Source organism: Aythya ferina, assembly GCF_964211825.1.
Source record: "Aythya ferina genome assembly, chromosome: 1".
NCBI lineage: Eukaryota > Metazoa > Chordata > Aves > Anseriformes > Anatidae > Aythya > Aythya ferina.
Genome location: NC_140296.1, coordinates 153,981,583 through 154,003,907, shown reverse-complemented (window position 1 = coordinate 154,003,907; position 22,325 = coordinate 153,981,583). Strand labels below are relative to the sequence as shown.

At 39.1% G+C, this 22,325-nt stretch overlaps 1 protein-coding gene across 2 annotated transcripts in view; it reads right to left on the bottom strand.

Moving 5' to 3' along the window:
* ACSS3 (acyl-CoA synthetase short chain family member 3) overlaps positions 1-22,117 on the bottom strand; it is a 66,041-nt gene extending 43,924 nt beyond the window's left edge. The window contains exons 1-3 of one of the 2 annotated variants that reach the window (XM_084507253.1): positions 21,761-22,117; positions 15,682-15,826; positions 6,278-6,466 (exon numbers count right to left, since the gene is read on the bottom strand). In XM_084507253.1, the coding sequence (XP_084363379.1) occupies positions 6,278-6,466; positions 15,682-15,826; positions 21,761-22,002 (576 nt within the window). In that variant the 5' untranslated portion in view covers positions 22,003-22,117. Of the gene's footprint in view, positions 1-1,572; positions 1,689-6,277; positions 6,467-15,681; positions 15,827-21,760 lie in introns of those variants that run through there. The other variant, XM_084507254.1, reaches the window with a different exon arrangement.
* Between the last annotated feature and the right edge of the window lie 208 nt (positions 22,118-22,325).

Genomic DNA, 22,325 nt, shown 5'->3' with positions numbered 1-22,325 from the left:
AAAATCTATCTTCATATAATTAGAACCAGGGGTTAGATCAGTTTCTAAGGAAACAAAGCCTGTGTAATCTTGCTGTCCATGCATCTGTTTTTTGTTCTGCAGCACTCTAGTAACTCTGACACTCTTCAGCATTTTCAAACAAATTTGAGCAACAACATTAAGTACTTGTAAATTGTACAAAATTTACTGATCAGACAGAAAACCCCATCTCCATGTAGCCCTCCACTAAGGAAAAGCTCTACAACGATGTCAACAATCATCTGTCCTAGTCAGCCTGCTTCCTAATTATGTTTGAACACAACTAGCTATAGCACTTTGGTGGCTCTTTCTCAGCCTGCAATTAAATGACACGGGAGGGTAAGAGGGGGAAAGAGGAAAAAGAAAACAAGCAAGAGATGACAAGAAACTAGAAATACCAGAAAAGAATAAGCTAAAATTGTAAAGCACATGAGGGAATTTAAGCTAGAGTCTTTCAAGTGATGGTTGCAGGATTCAGGATGCAAATCCCATTAAAATCAAATTTCTGTAGTTCTGCTTTGTTGTTTTTTTGTTTGTTTGTTTTGATGTATTTTTTTTTGTTTGCTTGCTTGCTTTTTTGTTGTTGTTTTTGTGTTTGTTTGTTTTTTTAGAATAATTTCTATTTCCCAATGTGGATATAGAAGATTTCCAGATTTTCCATTACATTTTTCATTAAATCAATCTCAGTAAGATGCTGATCCAAGATTTCCTATGGCAAAAAAGTCACTTCACTGCATACAAATGATTTTGATTTAATCCCAAAATCAGTAATTTGTATTTCTTGTATTTCAGGAAAGGGTAGCACCAAAGAAACTATATATTAGAACACATTTTAATTACAGAAGAATGAGCCTTCAATCTCCTTGCTTTCCTCACTCTTATCCAGCTAGTTTAGTAAACGTATGCATCAGCATATATCTCATTAGGTAGGCACAAACCACAATGCCACAGTTAAGATTTCATTAAGATTGCAAAGAAAGTACAGATTGTTTTTTACAATTTATTCTTAAAATTATTTCAAAGAATAACAAAATGTTTCCTGTATAGATCTGCCATTCAGGGAAGTTTGATAATTAGCTTGTACTCAAAATAAAGGTTTCTGATGAGCTTTAAAATTTCAGCATTTGTCATCTTTCCCTTTTGGGATGCAGTGATTTTGATAAAAGATGATACAATACAATACAGTTAAATTGAAAATTCATCAGGAGGCTACCCTGGAATTAGATATAATTAATATGTTATTAACATGTTTGTATTCAATTGTTACAATGAATGACTGTTGCCAATTTCAGGTTTACAGTCATATGTAAAATGTGTCCCCTCTGCTCATAAACTACTTTGTAAGCAGCAAGGAAATATAAATATAGCCAGTACTACATTGGTTAAGGTGATGTATTTCCCAAGTGAGGGTTATTTCTTGTAAGCATCATGGATCACTCTGTGCAAACCAAAGGTTCAAAACTAGTTGTTTCTAGTGTTTTACCTCTCTTGTCTACTGATATTATTTCCCCTGCACCTCCACTCCCATATTGCTTTTATACACCCGTTTCCCACCTCTTCCATGGCTCCATGTAGTCCTGCATGATAGATTACATAGAAATACAACTAGTATGATGGAAAAGCAGAGAAGTTCTGAGGTTTGCTGGAGAAGGAATGCCAGAGATAGTGAGCTGTAGAAAAAAAAAATATGAAGTAGAAGTGAGATAAAGCAAGGTCCATTAGTACTAGACCAACAATTTTATTCTACTGTAAAGGCTCCTTCTACAAATTCTTCCATAGTGTTTAGCAGCATGCAAGGCAAGGTTTAGAAGAAGCAACTAATGCTTTTAGTGGGCCAACTCAGAAAGCTGCAAAAAGCTCAAACTGAACACAGGCAAGCTTTAGGTATAAAATGTCAGTACCATCATGAAGACATTTATGGAGAGATCCTGCACTCAAGCACTCAACCAACACACAAAGCTCTTTCCATTTCTTGCCCCAGCCACACACCTGATCACATGCCTGTCCTCAGATTTCTTGCACTTTCATTGCATTGGTACTGCTCTGACTATGTAGTTACATGAGCCATGCACATTTATTTCCGTCAGGTATTATACAATGCTGTACACAGAGACCAGAATCATACCATACAAGTAAAAAAAATAAAGAGCAAGGTACTGCCTTCCAATCTATAATACATTTCTAAAAACATATTACAAAAAAAAAAAAAAAAAAAAAAAAAAAAAAAAAAAAGTGCTTCAAGTCAAGACAGGACTACAAATATTATAAGGCAATTAAGTTTTAGCAGCTGAGTCTGCAGTCTTAATCACGGAATCATCTAGGCTGGAAAAGACTTTCAAGACCACCAAGTCCAACCAACCATCAACCTGACCTACTGAATCCCATCACTAAACCATGTCCCTTAATGCCACATCCACATGTCTCTTAAATACCTTCAGGGACTGGGACTCTACCATTTCCCTGGGCAGCCCATTGCAACACATAACCACCCTCTCCATGAAAAAATTCTTCCTAATATCCGATCTAAATCTCCCCTAACTCCACTTGAGGCCCTTTCCTTGCATCCTACCACTTGTCATCTATGAAAAGAGATCGACACCCTCCTCACTGCAACCTTCTTTCAGGCAGTTGTAGCAATGAGGTCTCCCCTCAGCCTCCTCTTCTCCAAACTCAACAACCCCAGTTCCCTCAGCTGCTCCTCATAAGCCTTGTTTTCTAGTCCCTTCACCAGCATCATTGCTTTTCTCTACACGCACTCCAGAACCTCAATGTCCTTCTTGTAGTGAGAGGCCCAGAACTGAACACAGTACTTAAGGCACGGTGCCACCAGTGCCAAATGCGAAGGAAAAAATCTCTTCCCCAGTCCTGCTGGCCACACTATTTCTGATGCAGGCCAGGATGCCATTGACCTTCATGGCCACCTGGGCCAAATGATGGCTCACATTCAGCCGGCTGTCAACTAGCACTCCCAGGTCCTTTTCTGCCAGGCAACTTCCCAGCCACTCTGCCCCCAGCCTATACCACTGCTTGGGGTTGTTATGACCCAAGTGCGGGACCCAGCACTTGGCCTTGTTGAGTATCTTGTGACTGGACTCAGCCCACCAGTTCAGCCTATCCAGATCCCTCTGCCAAGCCTTCCTACACCCAAGCAGATCAACACTCCTGCCTAACTTGGTGTCACCTACAATTTACAAAAGTTGCACTCAATTCCCTCATCCACATTGATAAAAATGTTAAACAAAACTGGCCCCAATACTGAGCCCTGGGAACGCTACTGGTGACCAGCCACCATCTGGACAGAACTCCATTCACTGTGACTCTCCAGACAAATCTTCACCCAGCAAACTGTACACCTAAGCTGCATTTCTCAGGGAGAATACTATGAAAAATGGCATCAAATGCCTCACTAAAATCAAGGTAAACAACATCTATAGCCCTTCCCGCCTTGCCCTCATCTACTAAGTAGATCATCTTATCTTAGAAGGAGACCAAGGTAGTCAAGGAAGGCAGGACCTGCCCTTCATAAACCCATGCTGGCTGCTTCTAGTCACTCCATGGTCCCATATGTGCCGCATTATGACGAGAAGTAGGTGTAACCATTTATAGTCACATCTGTGCATAGGAAATATGTCTTGCTCAGAATAAATTATTGCAAAATATTAACTTATTTTTTCAAGGATGCCTTATTAAAATACCTGACTGTGTCAATAGTAAATAAGTGAGGAATACAGTATTTCTGACCTCAACGGAAGATCATAAAAGATAGTTTTGAATAACTTAGGTGTCTCTTATATTTTGCATTTCAAAGAACTGTTGTGCAAATCGTAATTCTGCTTTAGCCTGAAGAGCTTTCAAAAATCATGTCTAAAAAAAAAAAAAAACATTACTCATATTTATTTTGCAAGGTTTGGACTTAAAGTCTAAAAAGAATTGCTATATAATTACTGTGATTCCAATAAAAAAAAATTTGTTTGTCAAAGGCATAGCAACTGCCTTATTTAATAAACACAGAAGCACTATTCTTAAAACATCCTTCTCTGCTTTCCCAGTTTATTAAGATAAAGTGCTTAAACAAATGTCATATTAATTTCTCAAAATATAATTAACGTTCTTCAAAAGTATCTACTGTTTTGATATTGAAAACTACATATTCTCAAATTCAGATGAAATAAAAGATTTGAAGAAATGCCTCTTCTCATACACTGTATCACTTCATCACAATTCACCATAGAAAGTCTATAACACTGCCAATACCTGGCAAGAGTAAAAATTAAACCTATTAAAATTCAAGTTAAATTAAGGCAAGTTGTTAAAGTATATGTAGTTTTTCATAGTCACTAGAAAGTATCTGTTATTTAGGTCTTCTGGCAAAACTTGAAGTTCAACCTTTCTTCTGAAAAAGCACTTCGAAGCCAGCTTTCTATTCCATGTCTTTAACTCTTTCTAGTTAATTTTTCCAAAATTGGGCCCTGTACTGCAGTACCTAATTCATACAAAAGCCTAATACAAATACTTGGTACCTGGGGGGGGGGGGGGGGGGGAAGGAGGAGGGGGCTGAGACTGCTTCAATTAATATCTGAGTTCAGGAAAACACTTTCTATCACAGCTACTTATATCTTGAAGATAATCTAGTAGCGTGCAATTCACTTATCAAGGAAGTTTTACAATACTGCATAAGAGGGGAAAGGCTTGAAATGTAGTGTGCCTCTCCTCTTTTCTTATACTTTCATTATATATCAGATGGATCAAAAAATAAAACTAAATCTTTAGCTCTGCCTTTTAAAAGAAAAAAAGGCAACATAAATTAAGATTTAATCCATAGCTTGCAGGTAGTAATTCTATAGCTAGCCATTAAAAAGATGTGCTACGTGACCTTGAGTAAATAATTTAAACTTTCTCTGTTTTCCTTTTAATGCATGACGCAAAGACTATGATTACAGTGCTGTCTCTTTTTGTCCCTCTGAGAAGGTCTACTGGGACTAAGTAGTTAACAATTGCAAAATACTCTAAAAGTAAACATGCTAGATGATTCATATTGAAACAACTTTCATTTTCAACTTTCACGTTTATTTTTTCTTATCAAAATCTAATCTATTACTTTTCCCTAATCAAAAACTTCTATGAGTAAAAATTAATTTTTACAGCTTTTTCAAAAGTCAGGGAATAGGAAAAAAGACATGGAAAAACTCAACCTGCCTTTAGTCTCTTTCCAGCTATTTTTCATAAATCCAGCAAAGCACTTCAGCTATTCTATTAACTTCTGCTTTGTTAGAACACCAAACGGGGGTGGCAGGAAAGGGGAAATGCATTCAACTTTTTAAAAGAAGTGCTCTCAATTTACAGATATTCATAAAATTCAAACTTTAGGGATCTGAAGAGCACTTCTGCACACAAAAATCTCAGTAAAAGTTCCACAAATCCTGCAGACTTTACCCTGTATAACATTTCTTCTAAGCTAAGGCTTCTAAGTCTAGCCAACATGATTCAGTGATTATGGCTACTGCAGAGGGTCTGAATGATCCAAGCAACTGATAAAGATGTCAGAGAGTTTTGTTCATTGATAGAAAACAAGAACAGAATCTTCCAGTATAAACACTGTATACATATACATACACAAGCTCTTAATATAACAATAAAAGCTACTGAGCTGGTTATTGAAGTATTATATGCATTTTCACTTAAAAAGACTTACATAATGTTTCATAAACATGTTTAACTTTAACTCGGAAGCCTTTAAAGCATTCACCTCTATTACCTGTGTTCTCTACAGAGCCATTAATTTAAGGCAGTTAGCTCACTGGTTGCGCTGATTCTTGTACAAATTAGATGAAGTAAATATAGCTGAAAAACTTATTACTTAACATATACAAACATCAGGTAAACCAATGAAGTTACTGAGGCTTGGCATAACGTAGACTGTTGACTGTTGAAAAATGCTGGGTGAGACACCAAAATTTTAAGGTGATGCTTAGTAGAGACTTTCTTCTTTTTTTGTCAGTCAGTCTAAACAGACAACAGTATGTTAAATAATCATGATTTTTTTAAAGAAATAAAAAACTGTACTTAAATGGCTGATACACAAATACAACCCTTAGCACACAAGTAATAAGTTCACATTTCAATTTAGGTGTTACAAGCAAACTGAGACCATGTGCCACACAAAAGGAAATGTTGTTATCCTTTCAGGGGAAAAAAAATGTTTTTGACATTGGTTTAAATAACTAAGGCAATGGCATTTGTTGTTCTAAATATGTATTACCTTTGCGTGATCAATGCGAACAGCAAGCTCTTTAGAGGCAAATCCACCAAAAATCAGGCTATGGATGGCTCCTATTCTTGCACAAGCCAACATACAGTATACTGTCTGTGGAATCATGGGCATGTAGATGACAACACGATCTCCTTTCTTCACACCATGCCTGACCATGACATCAGCTAGCTTGGACACCTGTACTGACAAAACATTTACAACATATTAAAAATTTATCCAAATCTTATGTTGCCCCATGAAGAATAACCTTCACATAATCAGTAGACGCAGGACGTTATGAAAACAAGCCAGTAAGATAAAGAAAGTTGATGAACAATGCAATCAAGGTTCAATAAATTTTGGAGAATTTATATTTTTTGAAACACTGTAATACACCTTTTTATATAAAATGAATGTGGATTGATGCGTATTATTATAATATTATAGCAAAAATCAATAGCAAAGTTTTGCAAATTTGAAATGCCGCTCTAACCATGCATTCTTTTATCCAGCTCACTTACATTTCTCAAATTTACTTTTTTTTTTTTTTTTTTTTAATATACATAAGCAGGGCATTTCATAACACAACTTCTGTTCTACCTACATTTGAAACACAAATCAATGTGAACTAAGCTCTCCAATTTTCTCCAGTGCAGTGCTGTAAACTTCTCAGAACTTAAGAAATCTTATACCCTGAGCCAAATGCAGATACAAATTCAAAGAAACACAATTAGATTTAAGAAAACATTTCTCCTCTCGTTTTCAAATTTCTTGTATGTAAAAGCCTGAAGATAGACTGTGTATGGGAAAAAAGAACTGGCAAACAAATCTGGAAGCTCAGAAGCAATGTCAGGCATCCATATCACTGTGAGGTAAATATTCACTACCTCAAGAGTGTATAGTCAATATTACTTTTGTGATAATGTACTATTTCATTAGTACACCAGGATGGTGCCTAGTAAGTTCTTTTAGCAAGTGAACTGGGAAGCCTGTGACAAGTGCTGTGCACTTGTAGCAGCATGGAATATGGCATCTTCTGAAGGAAAATCAAATTACCAATTCCCCAAGAGTAAACAAATTAACTTACCTGTCAGAGGTTTCTGGAGTTCAAGAGGCTGACAGTTGTGCGACACTCAGATAATATCTAAACCTGTCAACCTCATTTAATTTTTTTAATAAACATCACAGTTTAGAGAGGTAACCTGCTCTGGGAAGCCTGCTTAAGCAGGGAAGTTGGACAAGATGACCTCCAGAGGTCCCTTCCAACCTCAGGCACTCTCTGATTCTGTGAGTGTAAGTAGAAGAGGTACAACTTAATTGCGTAAGTAACACTGGCCAATAGGTTAACAGGAAAAACTGCAGACTAGGAAGACACAGGGTAGACTAAAAAGCTATTACAAAACAGGACAGAACTAGAAACATCCCAGGATGTCACAAGCTGGAGATTTCCACAAACATGGTTACAGTCCAACCAGAAGTAACAAGAGCTCGTGTTTTGCTTGAATGGTCCTACACTAATGACAAGACTAAAATGTTCAGTTCTCTGAGAAGTTCTTGGGATGGCTAAATACACATATAAATCTAAGTTCAGAGCAAAGGAGTTGCTATGCTTTGCAGGGGAATTCTTCTTATCCACACTAATAAAACACTTTTCTTTGACAGGTCACCATTCACTAGAAAACACCACGGTAATAGAAATTTTGAGATTCTGATTTCTTTCACTATCAATGCTATGTGAATCTACTCATATATGAGTATGTCACACCTTACCTACACTCTGTTATTCTTTATTTATTCACTTTATCATATAGGTTAGGTTTCAAGTAAAGTTGAGTCTTGTGAAAGACTCTTCCTTTCGGTTCCTATCAGACTGAGAAGAAAGGAAAGGGGAGACAAACTCCTGAGAGCAGCAGGGGGATGTTGCCTGTAGAATGGAAACTAACCGCTTCCAAGCCTCCGAAGCCAAAAGAGATGCTTGCAGTGATATAGCAAATAATGCAAAGCAATGGGAAAGCTTATGCCACTCTTGTGTAAATAGGAATGGAGGAAAGGACCTTCTTTTTCAAGGATGCACTTAGCGGTGTAGATCAGCTATGAAATGTTTTGCTCTCATATTATTTATCAAATTTGCATTTTCTCTATTTAAAGAATTACTTTATCCCAGTTTAATATTTCAAATCCTAATGGCAATGTTACTTTCATTAATTTGCAGGCATTTAGGTGCTTTCTGCTATCACACTCAAGAAAACGTGGGGCAATAGCATCCAGTCCGGGAACATAGCCCATGCATGCACTGCAGAGTGGCATGACATTACTTCACTGCTTCTCTCTTCAGTGGGACCACACATCCAGACTTTCTGCAACATGAGGCAGTAACACCCAAGAGCTCCAGACAGACCTGAGCTGTGTTTGCATTAACTACACAGCTCATCCACAATCAAATCATGTACTACACCTCCACCTGAGGATTTAAGAAAATGGAAACACAGGAGCCCCAGGCATGGCTTGCATTAGAAGGTAAGAACAGCTTCCCCCTTTCATAAACACTGCATAAATCCCTGCTGTTATTTTCAGTCACAAGACAAAGAATATGTTTATAAGGCAAAGTCATCAGCATACCAAGCTCCAAACATACATAAACTAATGTATGCAACTCATTCATAACAGACCTCTCACATTAAATGTTACTGATTACGAGAAGAAAATATCTTTTAATTCTAGACCTATTATTACCTATCAATGTGCTATCAAGTACAAACACAAATCAACATGGCTTGGACATCTATACAACTACAATTTATAGCCATACCACCAGCATTTAGTCATTTCTAGGTAAGATCAGTGAACGTAACTGTAGGTATGGACAACAACTCTGCTTACAAAGGTAAATTCCTTTTGTGTACTTCCCACTGTGAAAATAATAAAATCTGAAAACTCATTTTAACAGAGAGAAAATATCAACTGATCTCAAAGAATTTAAAAACCTAATTTTCATATTTGCTGCTTGTGAGACTCTCAAGCAGCACATAGACCAAAAGGCCAGAAAAAAAAAAATAATATTTAATGAGTAAATCTATATCCTATATAAGTAATAGTAAGAATAGTAAGCAATAAATAATAAACACAATGGACAACACATTCATTTTTATTTTTATAATTATTACTGATGCTGAAAAAAGGCAATGTTTGCCTGTGGATGAAAAAGGCATCATTTAAAGATCATAATTAGTAATTTTGTAATAGAAGACTCCCAGTGTCTGTATATGAGCTACATAACTTTGGTACTTGGCTGTATGAGGGAGACAGTAAAGAGAACTGCATATACTGAAGTAAGTTTTCTTGAAATCTACCATGCATAAATTTTATTTAAAGCAGAATATACGTAGCATGTTGCAGGCAGAAACCACATCTTCCAGACAAGGTCACTAGTTACTTGTTTGTACTTAACCTTCCCACTCTGCAGAGTTCAATGTCACCAGAGGCATTAACCCAATACAATATGTGGGTAGCTACAATTTTCCTTTTTTCTTTTCCTTCACCCTTCTGACAGCCAGTGAGCATTTTCCCTACAGAATAAAACACTGTCTCCATCTGCAACTTTTTGGAAGATTGTGGAACATCATAAAGCAGGTTTACATTGCCCTTAAGATTGATGTGGAAACCCTGAAACATTCAAGCAATCCTTCTTCCTAAAAGGAAGGAAAACATAGTGTGAGTAGTGACATTTCATTTAAGTGGTAAAAGCCATGAAACCTTCCAGTTTGTTAGTGTGTTGTCATTTATGGTTTATATTAAGACAGCATACTTTCACTCAAGATTTTACAGTTGCTATTTTCCTACGAGCATGCTATTTCTCTGCTCTTCTTCAAAGTTTAAGACTGCTCTATTGCCTTAATATACTTGACACTACAGTAATAAAATGACTTGAGACAAAGTGATATAACAGGAGGCCCAAGTAGGTTTTCAGATTTGAAGATCTGGACTTAAATTACACTTATGTCAAATGCAAGCCTTAGTGAGCACAGTTTTGTTTCTACCCTGCCACCAAACAAACACTATACCTGTATTAGCAGTTCAGGTTTGGAGAAGTAGTGCAGCTCTGAAATAAATCAGCCAGCTGTCCCCAGTGGTTTAAAATACAGTTCAGTTTTGGTCCATGCCACAAGAATTCTGTTTAGAAAATACTAAAGCAGAAATTCCACTCCAAATGCTCAAAAATTAAATTCCAAACCTGACTGTGCTGAACAGTGTGGGTCTCACCAGTGTCAAGTCTTTGACACAAATCCTCTGTGAATTGAGGGAAAGCTGGGTACTGTGATACAGATACAGGGTACTGGGCACAGATACAGGCCCATCTTCCTTCCTGGTCTGGGAGACCAGCTGTGGAGCGTGCGCCTGCTAGAAGGGCCTGGAATGAGATGGGGATTCCCTAAGGGTCACCAGCATGGCATGGATTTCACATTTGATCAGAAGCAATGCCACAGCATCCACTCTGCAGAAGAGATGAGATCCAGACACGCATTTGCCACGGAAGAAATTTCAACTACTTGTGATAGACAATAGCATTCTGCAAAACTCCTACAGCACCTATTTCCCTTACATGCTTATTTGAACAACGTCCATTCAGTGTGGGGAGAGTAATCAAGCAGCAGTGAGACAGATCAAAGAAAAGCATGGCATTTCCTAAAGGCATCCACAAGTCAAGGAAGCAGAGATTTGTGGAACAGCTATGTTCTGACAGCTATGAAGTGAATTATGGGGCATTTGTTTCAAAGGATCAAACTAAACCTATTGCAAAGTAAAACCTGCAAACCACATATAGTGGAAATGTCGGGAGCCTCAGCAATTAATTCAGCACGGCTTTGCTTCGCTCTGCCAATACTGCACCAAATTCTATGTTACTGCAAGTATCACTGGTGTTGACATGCTGCAGTGTAACACCTAAGTCAAGGGAGTAGTATAACACTTATGTCAAGGTAGATCAAGTTCCTGCCACTTCAGATTTCTAAGGTGACTTGGAAGTCTTTTCTGTGGAACGTGAAAAACCCAAGGCAACACTCTTTGTAAGTTCTTGATTAGTCTCATCCTTTCCAGAATACTAATATTGATATTTTTGAAGAGCTACTCTTGTACATCATAGTTAAATCTTTCTAGGACATCTATTGAAGAATGAATTTTGAAATTTAAAGAGGATAATGAAAAACAGCATTGAACAAAAAGTCTAATACATAGTTCTAGCAAGGTAATTTTGCTTTACTACACAAAGAGAATAAATAGTTTGATTGTCAGTCTCTGTAGGATTTTCTGTCTGTATTCTAGTTTTGATTTTATAGCACTTCTAAGAACGAGTATCTTGAAATGAAAGTCATTATTTCTGGCTAAGAAGCAATTGTCCATTTTACAAGGCAGAAGGCAAAGAAAGAAGATGGAGTAAAGTACGTAGAATGAGAAAGACTACTAGAAGCAAAACAACCTGGGTGATTCTTCAGTCATATATATACAGGAGATAAATGCAGTGCAAGACAGACAGACAGACACATAGATACAACCTGACAATACCTAATACAGCTATTTCAGAAGGAGATGTCGTTAGGGTGGGTAATTATGGAAATTAAAAAAAAAAAAGTCCTAACAAAGAAATTACATCACAATCCAGTGCTGATAACCCTGAAGCCCTTCTCTCTCATTCATATTTTTGTAACACTCAGTGCTGTCAGAGACTCAGCTGGGGGGGAAGGAGGTCTGGATTTTAGTAATCCTGTCAGGTTTTTGCACTTAGAAATTATTTATTAAAGCACTGAATCCAGCACATTAACTGTGCATCATTTCTGAAATAATAACCAAGAGAAATCATATTGTTTTCATGTACAATATCTGTCAAGTGTCAACAACTGCAAATAATATGTCATTCAAATTCTTGAGATTTTTTTTTTTATTTTTTTTTTAGCAAGGGAGGCAGCCTACGAAAATAACCCAGTAATGTAAACACAGAGGTATTTTCACCCACCTAACAACCTTCCTCTTAACCTGAAAACGGTAGTACTTTCCAAATAGAAAACAGTGTTTTTAAATGAACAGAAGCCATTGTTTTCTCTCTCTCTCTTTTGTTTTTTTGTTTTGTTTTTTTTTTTCCCTGGGTATATGTATTTTTCCCTAACACTACAGAGATTCAGTAACATTTCTAAAAGAATTCATGTCTCCCTTATCTTTTCCTGGCATCTCACTACTGGAATTAGAGACTATTTCAAGGTATTCACAAAGCTTACAGCTACATCCCCATTTCACTGTAAGCAGTTCAATTATGTAATCCACATTTAAAAGCCTGTAAGAGGCATCAGTAAAATAAATCCAATAGGTACATTCTGGAAGACTGTCATGTCATCAGTTTTGTCAGTGCCCTACTCTCCACATTTGCAGCATTCCATCTGAAACACCATATAATTAATACAATGTAATCATATGCACTATGTTAAAAATTCACTTTAAGAGTCACAAGACTTTCCAAATATAGTTGCACAGAGTATCAGCACAGACAGATCTTGTCATTATTTGTATCAATAAACTGCTGAAGTTTTCCTGCAATCCTTCTACTCCAATTCTGAAAAAAAAAAAAAATAATAAAAAAAATTGTTCCTCACAGGTTGGACACTAAACATCCACAAGCTTCCAACATTTCTCTCAATTATTTACAGTTTAGCAGTGCTTAACCTTAAAATTGCAGCATTGTTGTAGCTCTTAGATCTGAACAGCAGTGCAATGAGTAAAAAGGATAGAGGTAATCTGAAAGCAACAGGCTTTCCGAGGACAAGCTATCCCACTCTCCCTAAGGAGTTGTATTATCCTCAACCAAGCACCTAGGTCATTTTTTTCATCCTTACCATGTGTTTGATCCTTGGACAAATGATCCAACCTGCTACATAATTCTGCATCTTCCCATCCTGCAACCCACAGTTATTCCGCATAACTTTTAGTTAATCCACGTATCAAATCCTCTTTTACTACCAAAAGCCACAAAGAAATGCATTGCCTCAAACCCTGATCTCTTGTAGAGACATTTTGAACAGGCAGCATCTCTGAGAAGACATTCTCAGTGAAATAACAGCTTATTGGCCTGGCAGGCTATAAACATTCATCGGATGGGTATAGTTCAAACTACAGTCTGCACTTGGATTCCCATTGAAGGCTATTTTAAACTGGGAAAGGAACTCCAGAAAGGAAACAAAAGGTTTCTTTCGCCTCTGGGGCATTACTAAGCCTATTTGTCAACTTTGTTCATACGTCTGGTCTACACTCATACCAGTCGGTAATGAAGCATGCAAATCAGTGAAAGTCTATTTCAAAACTCCAGCATATAGTACTTTTGGCTTACATTGAGCAGACCAAGAAGACAGCAACACGTAATGGCAGCAGGATGTGAGCCAAACGCCATAAGGCATGCTTCATAGTAGTTTAGTAGGCCTTTTCCCAAAATTTTTCTGGTCTTTACGAGATCTGTGACACAAAACACACCCACCCATGTGTCTGCAATTTTCAGCCAACATCTCTGTGGGTATGTTTGTTACCTGGTGTTCAACAGTTACCCGATGAATCAAGTTAAATGTATTCCACAAGAGTGGACTAGAAAGATGCAAATGGGAAGTTATTCATCCCAAACCCTGCCTTTCATGATCATATGCCCTTTTGATTAAGGAGAATAACAAACTGTACAGAATTCAAACACAATATTAAGATAGGACTCAGGTACCACCAAGATTACATGTTTAATGTGCTTACAGAAAACACAGATACACAAACTTAGGAGACACCAACATCCACACTAAAAAGTGAACTAAGGCTACTTTTCAAGTGCTGTTTAGAGGAAATTTCTGCAGAGGAAGCCCACAGGAGATCATTTACATCAAAATGATGTATTCATTAAAATAAATGAATAGGTATTTACATATATATACTTTTTCATTTATACATATACATTTATATATGGTACATGGCATAAAATTGCATATAATTACAATTTATTTATAGATAAACATAAAGACATATAGACATAGACATATAAAGATATAAACATATAGACATGAAAAACAAAATTAGATGAGAAGCTGTGCCCTTTTAAAGCTGCCTGATTTCTTAAAACACTGAAATAGTGGTTTTAGCTCCAGCATACTGCATGGTAACTTCAAAGTTCAGTTTTGGACTTGGTAAATCAACAAAAAAAATGGTGAGGAGTAAATATTTTCTATATTTTTCTCACAATGTATGGTACAGCAGAGATGTATCAGTCTTTGTGTCTGCATGATTATTCTTTTCTTCCAACAGTGGAATACAAACCTCACACACCAAACTAGTGTATTGTGAACTTCATTTAACATTTTAAATATAGGTTTGCATTACATGTATCTGCAGCACAATGAGTGTGTTCCAACCACGTTAATACATCTTGCAGTCTGAAATTCATTAAGCAAGAAGAGGAGTCTGACTCCAAAATTTCTTTGCGTTCAGTGTTAAGTGCAACTGCTATATATAACTAGAACAGAAAGGCAGAACAAACAAAGTTAAAATACAGCATTTGAACAGGAAATTCAATTTAAGTACCAATTATAGCAACCGGCATGGGTTGGGCCTGGTTGAGGGTGGCATCAGCAGGTGACCTTTGGTAAATGACAGCGTCAGGTAATGAGGCTGCCAAATTATCGGCACGGAGGAGTAGCATGAGACCTGCTGATGGCGGCACACAGAGAGCCTGGCACTCGGGGCTGATGTTGAACTGGGCATTCGCCACCCCAGAAAGGGGCAAGCTACATTGGCCACCCCAGCTGACAGTTGAAATCCACCGGCTTCCCAAACGGAGTGCTAGTGCAGGCCACCAGCACCCTCACTATAGCCTCCACCATGCATGTGACGCAGCTCTGCCTGAACCTGCTTCCTGTTCATTGGGCATTTGTTTTTACACTCCATTATCTGCAGCAATAGCCAAGGTGTGCACCTTCATTATTACTGCAACAACACTGTTGTTCTTTGTAGCAACTCAGTGCCAAGTGGCTAGACTAATATTTTGCTTTACCTTTCATATAGGAAATAAGAACTGTTAGGAGACGGGGCGGGGGGGGTTGGAGAGAGAGATATCAAGAAAGAAAAGTTCAGAATTTAACTGACCAGGACAAAAAATAACCAACTGCAGAAAAAAAAAAAAAAAAAAAAAAAAAAAAAAAAAAAAAAGATAATTAAAGGAAGATCAAAACTTCTTAGATGCTCTGTTATCAGATAAAAGCAGTGAAGCTTATAGATCAATACCAAGCACAGCAAAAGGAATAAACTAGAAACTAGCAAGGCAGACCACTTCTGCCTCCCTAATATCTACCTGCTGTGCAGTATTTCCAATCTATTTCCAGTAACAAGGTTATTCTCAAACGTACCTGTTCAAGAAGTTCCTTATATGTTATTTTCTCTTTGGTATTTGTTACAGGACTGTCATAAATAATGGCAACGTGGTCTCCTCGTCCATTCTCAACATGACGATCTACAGCATTGTAACAAATGTTCAGCTCTCCACCTACAAACCTAAAAAAGATGTTGAAAATACATTACAGCCAATGACTAATGTCAAATGACTACAACAGGGTTGATTGTTATGGTTTTTTCTTTTAAGGAATGAGAGCGTGCAATTTAAGCATCGTCCATAAAAGTTTACAGTCCATTCAGGGAGTCATTTTTTATTCTATAACCCCACAATTTACTTAAAAAGCTACATAAACCAAGATAAGTAAAAGAAGTAAAGTACTTATACCTTAATTGACTTAACAAAGAATATGCCAAAGAATATGCTAAACTGGGTCTTGATTTAACTTACTTTGCATCAATCATTCTGATTTTTATAGCTACAATTTCAGGGAACAAGACATACATTCACGTAAAATAATTTTGACATTACGAAAATATCTTATTACACTTTGTACTGGCATGTAAACTTATCTTTTAAGAAGAGTGGGTTCAGGACTCCAAATGTTCTTCTTCACATCTTGGCAGTAACAGTTAAGCATACATGCATCTGTATCTAAATGAAACTGACACCAACGGTCATAAAACCCTATAAATTTGTTTGATAGGATTGCTCTAAATTAGGATATTTGATGTATTATTCATATATCCATATCACAGAATCACAGAATTTTCTAGGTTGGAAGAGACCTCAAGGTCATCGAGTCCAACCTCCAACCTAACGCTAACAGCCCTCCACTAAACCATATCCCTAAGCTCTACATCTAAGCGTCTTTTGAAGACTTCCAGGGATGGTGACTCCACCACTTCCCTGGGCAGCCTATGAACACAGGCCACTGAATAGTCCCTATTGTCAAAGAATTGCAATTATTAAAGCAAAACCAATTAGGATGTTAGGATGTAGCAAACTTTCCTGTGTCTCCTTTACAATGCCATTAATAAGGAGAAGGTGAGAGAACAAGAAAGCAAAAAAAAAAAACATTCTGTGCTATAAACCTCTTCCCATAAAAGAACTATATGAACAATAAAGGCTTGTCAGTTGCTTCAAGTAATACAGATAAACTCTGTATTATTGTCATACAAGCTGTGTAGGCTTAGGTCATTCACTGATTTTTATATCATATCTCTGTAGGACGACGTGAACAACGGAACAGCAGAGCACAGTATCTGGGTTACCACACATTGCTATTTAAGAATGGTGGAAGCATGAGTGAGTGGCAGAGCTTGGATTCCCATTAAGTTATACAGCAAGATCAACATTATCAAAGACATTTTTTAACTAGTGCTTGCGAACAAGCCCCCCCCAAAAAAAAACGTGACTGCAGGCTGAAGCAAAACCCAGCGCTCTACACTGAGAGCTCTGGTGCCCAGGTCAGAGGGAGGGAGGGAGCGCAGAAAGCAGCGAGGCACCTACTGTGGACACAAATGCAAGTCTCTTGCTTCTCTACTTGTCACTCACAAATGTACTGGAATACCCCATTTTGGCTGACAAATTAAAAAACACCTGGCTTTGAAGAACTGCCCAGTGCTGCTACAACTTTTTGCATGTTCATCTTTTTGCCAAAGAGATGAGCATCTCTGAAGAACATCAATTTGCTTGAATAAGCTTTAGCTGGAAAGCAACAGCAGCATTAAAACAGGCCCCAGCCCTGGAATAAGGACATTAATTTAAAAAAGAGATCTAGAACTGAAAATAAAATATTCCACTAAACTGCAGAAAGATATGGGATGGATCTGCAGGATGTTTGTAAGAGTTGCAAGTGAATCTTGCCATAAGCAGGGCTGTAAAATGCTAATCTGTTGCTAACCAGACATTTATTTCAATAATGCTTATGGACCAAATTCCAGCCTGAAGATCTTTTCTTTAGGCTCATTTCCTAAGGCTGGGAAAGGAATAACAGTAAACAAATGGAGCAGAGGAGGAGAAAAAAGAGAAACAAAAAGAGTGAACGGTAATAACTCCAATACATAAAAGAAACTGGATTCAGTTTACCACCAGTCTCTTGGAAGAGCTCGTCTTCTATCCACTGATGCTACTATGGAAGAAAAATAGCAGGGTTCCTCCTGCCAAAATCACAGCAGAATTTAAATGTGGTTATAATACCAAAACAGCTTGCTTCACAGCAACTTTTCAAGCTAATGTTCTGCCAATATCTACCTTTTTGGCAAGTCTTTTTTCCTGTACATCCCTGACAGCAGTAGCCTTTGGTAATCCACAGGACGTGTAACTTTCATCCAATCACCCATCCCTGTAACAATTTCTGTGTGGTTACTGACCCCCTGAGCCCCTTTTGAAGCCGCCTCCAGCTGTCAGCAGGAATTCCTGACTCCCTGGTCTGGGGCCAGCGCCTCCCATCTCCTGCAGGTCTGGCAGAGCTGCTCTTGTTGCACAACCAGGGATCTCAAGTACAGGCACTGGCTTTTCTTTAACCGTTCTTTAAAACAACTGAATCTTCAAGGGGAAGTAGAAGGGGCAAGGAAGCACTGCTCACATTCTCCTACTTGTGACAAGTCAGGTAGTTAGGTCTTCCATAGCAGGACTCTGCTTACATACAGCTTAACATCTACTGTCTGTGGCACCAAAATGGTTTTTACTGCATTCAGATTTTTTTTCAGATTTGTCAACAGCCGACTTGCTAGTAACAAAATAAGTATAATCATGATGAAGGCAGTACATAATTAAGCCTAAATTCAAATATTCTAAAATTATGTTGTAATTTCCAACAATATCTGCTATCTTCAAAATCAAATAGCTGTGTTCAGAGACAATTTTTAGTTTCACTCAGTGGGGCTCTGAGGCAAAGATAATTACGAAGAAAAATGAAGGATGGTAAATGTTCTGAATAAACCCAGCATGTATGCAAAAGAAAAAAACACAGTACAATTATTTTGTACTTTAAATGTAAAAAAAAAAAAAAAAAAAAAGTGTATCGCTAATTCCTGTAATTCCATGCACAAGCACTTCTCCAGCCTGAATTTCCAGGAATCAACGGGATTTTTTTTTTAATTGTTTAGATGAAGTCAGAACAGAAGTTGAATGTAGCGTTAAACAAAACCACTACAGTATTAGATATTTTAAGATAAAGGTATGTTAACTGATCCAGCCACATTTCTTTAAAGTGTCAGTAATACTTGAATAGCAAACAGGGTAACATTCCTGAAGCTCAAAAGTGATTTCACATAATGTTTATGTCTTAGAGTCATGAAGAACACAGCTTGCAAAATTGCCCTCTACCTGCATTAGTTAGGAAAGAAAACGTTTCTATCATTCCTAACAAAAAAATTGATTAACCCTCCTAATCAGGATTCCACAAGATCCCCATATGATTATATCTTCAAGTGTTTCACTACCACTAATATTAAAAAGATATTTTTATTTCTAAGGTCTAAAATTAACATCTCTCCTGTCACAATTTAAGATCCGTATTTTCTGACCACTTCAAAGCAGACTTGAGTTTCTCCTCGAGCTTTGTAGCCAAAATTGATGTATTTCAAAACATGTCTCCTTTTACTCGTCTCCACCAATTTCAGTTCCTTCACCCTTTCCTTGACTACTCATTCTTGTTTGCTATTCTCATTATTTTTTCCCCTGTACCAGCCACTGATGCAGGTCAGAATAGCCAATGGTGCCTGAGATTACTGCTTCAGCAAAAGAGCCAGACGACAGTGGCACTGATTGCATACCTTTTGGACAGCATTTTGCATCCCACTGACATAATACTGGTATTTCCAATAGAAGAGACTAAAGAAAGTGCACTAGGGCATGCTGCACATTTTTTATGCTTTTCTAGTACTTAGAAAGGCAGAAATTAGATTTGTCCTATAAACTGAAGTTTCAGATATGTTAACAACCTTTTTCAGGTGAAGTAAACGGGACCAGAAAACATACATAAAGTGTCTGTTTCTGCCAGTCTCAGGTTTGGCAACCAACACAATGACACTGAAAATAAAGAATGCTTATTAATTGACCTAACAATATGTCTCCAACACATTTTCCAACTCAAGATGCACAGACATGAATTTCTTAACACTATTTTAAAGTTTTCATAAACTGCTTCCTGTTTGTTCAGAACATGTTCTGAAATCGCCTCCTATACCTTCCTTCTTTCTTAAATTTAGTCTTTTCCTCAAAAGGTTTATCTGTCTGTTGTTCTGCTAGGCACACGGAATAGTGGTAATCATCTGGGACTTCAGAGGCAGCAAAACACTGCACCAATATCTCTTACCACCATTATCACCAGTATCTCCAAACACTACACAGCCTGGTATCTCTTAACATGAACTTAAATTAAAAAAAAAAAAAAAAAAAAAAAAAAAACAGTACATTGCACATTAAGGCAATAAAGAGCATTAAACAAATTTGAATTACTTGAAGCTTTATTATCCACGACAGAGCAACAGACCCCTGACAATCAAACAATAATTAGGGTCTGATGTTGAGTCTTCAGAGACTTGCATCCATGTATAATCGCACCAAATCGCAGAATGGTTGAGGTTGGAAAGTTTCCCTAGAGGAAACTTTCTTGAGCAGGTTGTCCATGACCATGTCCAGGAGGCTTCTGAAGATCTCTCAGAAGGTGCCCACTGCCTCTTGTCCTGGCACAGGGTACCACTGGAAAGAGCCTGGCTCCATCTTTCTTACACCTTCCCTCCTACTTGCACACACTCATAAGATAAATACAGTCTGTGGCAATCTGCATCCACAGAGGGGTAAAGATGCCAGGGGGACAGAAGGTCAGGGAAGACCACTGGAAGATAAATCTGACCTCAGCATATGAAACTTCATCCACCTATTCCTGTCATAAGCCCAAATAACTTCATCTACGAAGCCAAAATGCTTTAAAAAGACAAAACCACATCAATTGCAGCCAGCAAGCTTATCGCACTCATCAAATCAAATTACATTTGTTTGACAGGATCTGATAGAAAAACCATGCTTGCTAGTGTGTATCAGATTCTTATCCCTTAACTTTTACAAAGTAACTATCCTTACTTTTCCGTTACTTTGTTCAGGAATGCCAAGGAGCCTCAGTGGTCCTTAATCGTGCAGGCAATCCTACTTCTAACCAGTGCCATGACCTAACAACCCAAGGTCAGTGGATCACAGGTCTCCTTATCAATCCACTTGAAGCCTCCTGACTGTTGTACAGCCACGATGACTTAAAGGGATTTATGCTGGCTGGGTGCTGCTTAACATTCAGCTTAAGAGATAAAAAAAATTGTCACTGTCAGAGCCGCCACACAGCAATCACAGACACCAATAAGAAAGTTTCCACACTGCTGGTTCTGTCTCTGACAGGTCTGAGTGATGAGTTTTGTTTTGTTTTTTAATTATATTTTGAGAATGCTTAGTATTTTAAAATTAAAGTCACAGAAAAATATTAAAAAGACAAAGAACATCAATGCACCAAAGACGCCCACTGTCCTGCCTTGCCGTTTTTATCCTGGATTAACTTATCTTTGAGAAAAGTTCAAAGAGAATGACGTCAATTTGCTGAAAAAAAGAGGTGACGGCGGTCATGACAAAACTTTAACAGGCAAATTGCCTTCGAAGAAGCACCGAAAATCTTTTCCTGAATTTTGTAAGAAGGATGTCCGTTCTGTCTGAGCAGTCACCGCTCACCACGTGGATGCACATACCAGGCTGCTAGCGCTTTTGCTAAACATTACCTTACCGTGCCCTCGAAGCGATGACCTACTCAGCCAATTTCTAAGGTTAAAGAACTCCAAGCCACCATCTCTGCGTTCCCACAGGCACATCTCCCATCCCCCTGATGCCAGATTCCCAGCACTGACAGCAACCCAAAGCGGGCGCACGGGGAGCATCAGGCTCACACACCGGGCACCCAGACACACGCCAAGTCCCTCACCCATCCCGATTTCCATCATTAAGCATTCCCATTAAGCTCCCCGGGGCTGTTCCACCCCTACAGCAGGGCAGCGGGCTCGCTGCCCCAAGCACCCACCCGACCCCCGCTGCCCCCGGCCGGCACTCACCAGGCGGCGCTCCCGGGGCCGCGGCTCTGCAGTGCCCGGTCCCAGGTCTTGTCCCAGCGGATCAGCGCGGCGGCCGCTCCCCAAACCTTCTCGGGCTCGGCCACCGAGGCCCTAAACACCGCCTCGTAGTCGCCCGGCGCCCGGCAGCAGGCGGCGCGGCCCGGCACCCGGCTCCCCGAGCGGGGCGGCCGCAGCCACCAGCCCCATCTGGTGCCCGCCGCCAGCCTGCCCACCAGCCCCATGGTGCGCGGCCCCCGCGGGGCTCCGACAGCCCTCGGGAACCCCCTCGGATGGCGGCGGCTCCACCGAGACCGGCCCCGGCCGCCGGCTGCCCTCGGCAAGCGGCGCGGAGCACGGAGCTTGGAGCCCCGCCGAGCGGGGGCGGGCGGCCCGGGCTGCGCCCCCTGGGGCCGGGCCGGGCCGGGGTGGGCCGGCCGCCATCTCGGGGGTCCGGCCACGCCGCCATCTCGGGGTCGGGGTCGGGGTCTGGCACCGCCGCCCTCCGCCCTGGTGGCCGGGTCCGGGGCCCCGTGGGCGTGCGGTGGCCGCTAGGTGAGGGAAGGGC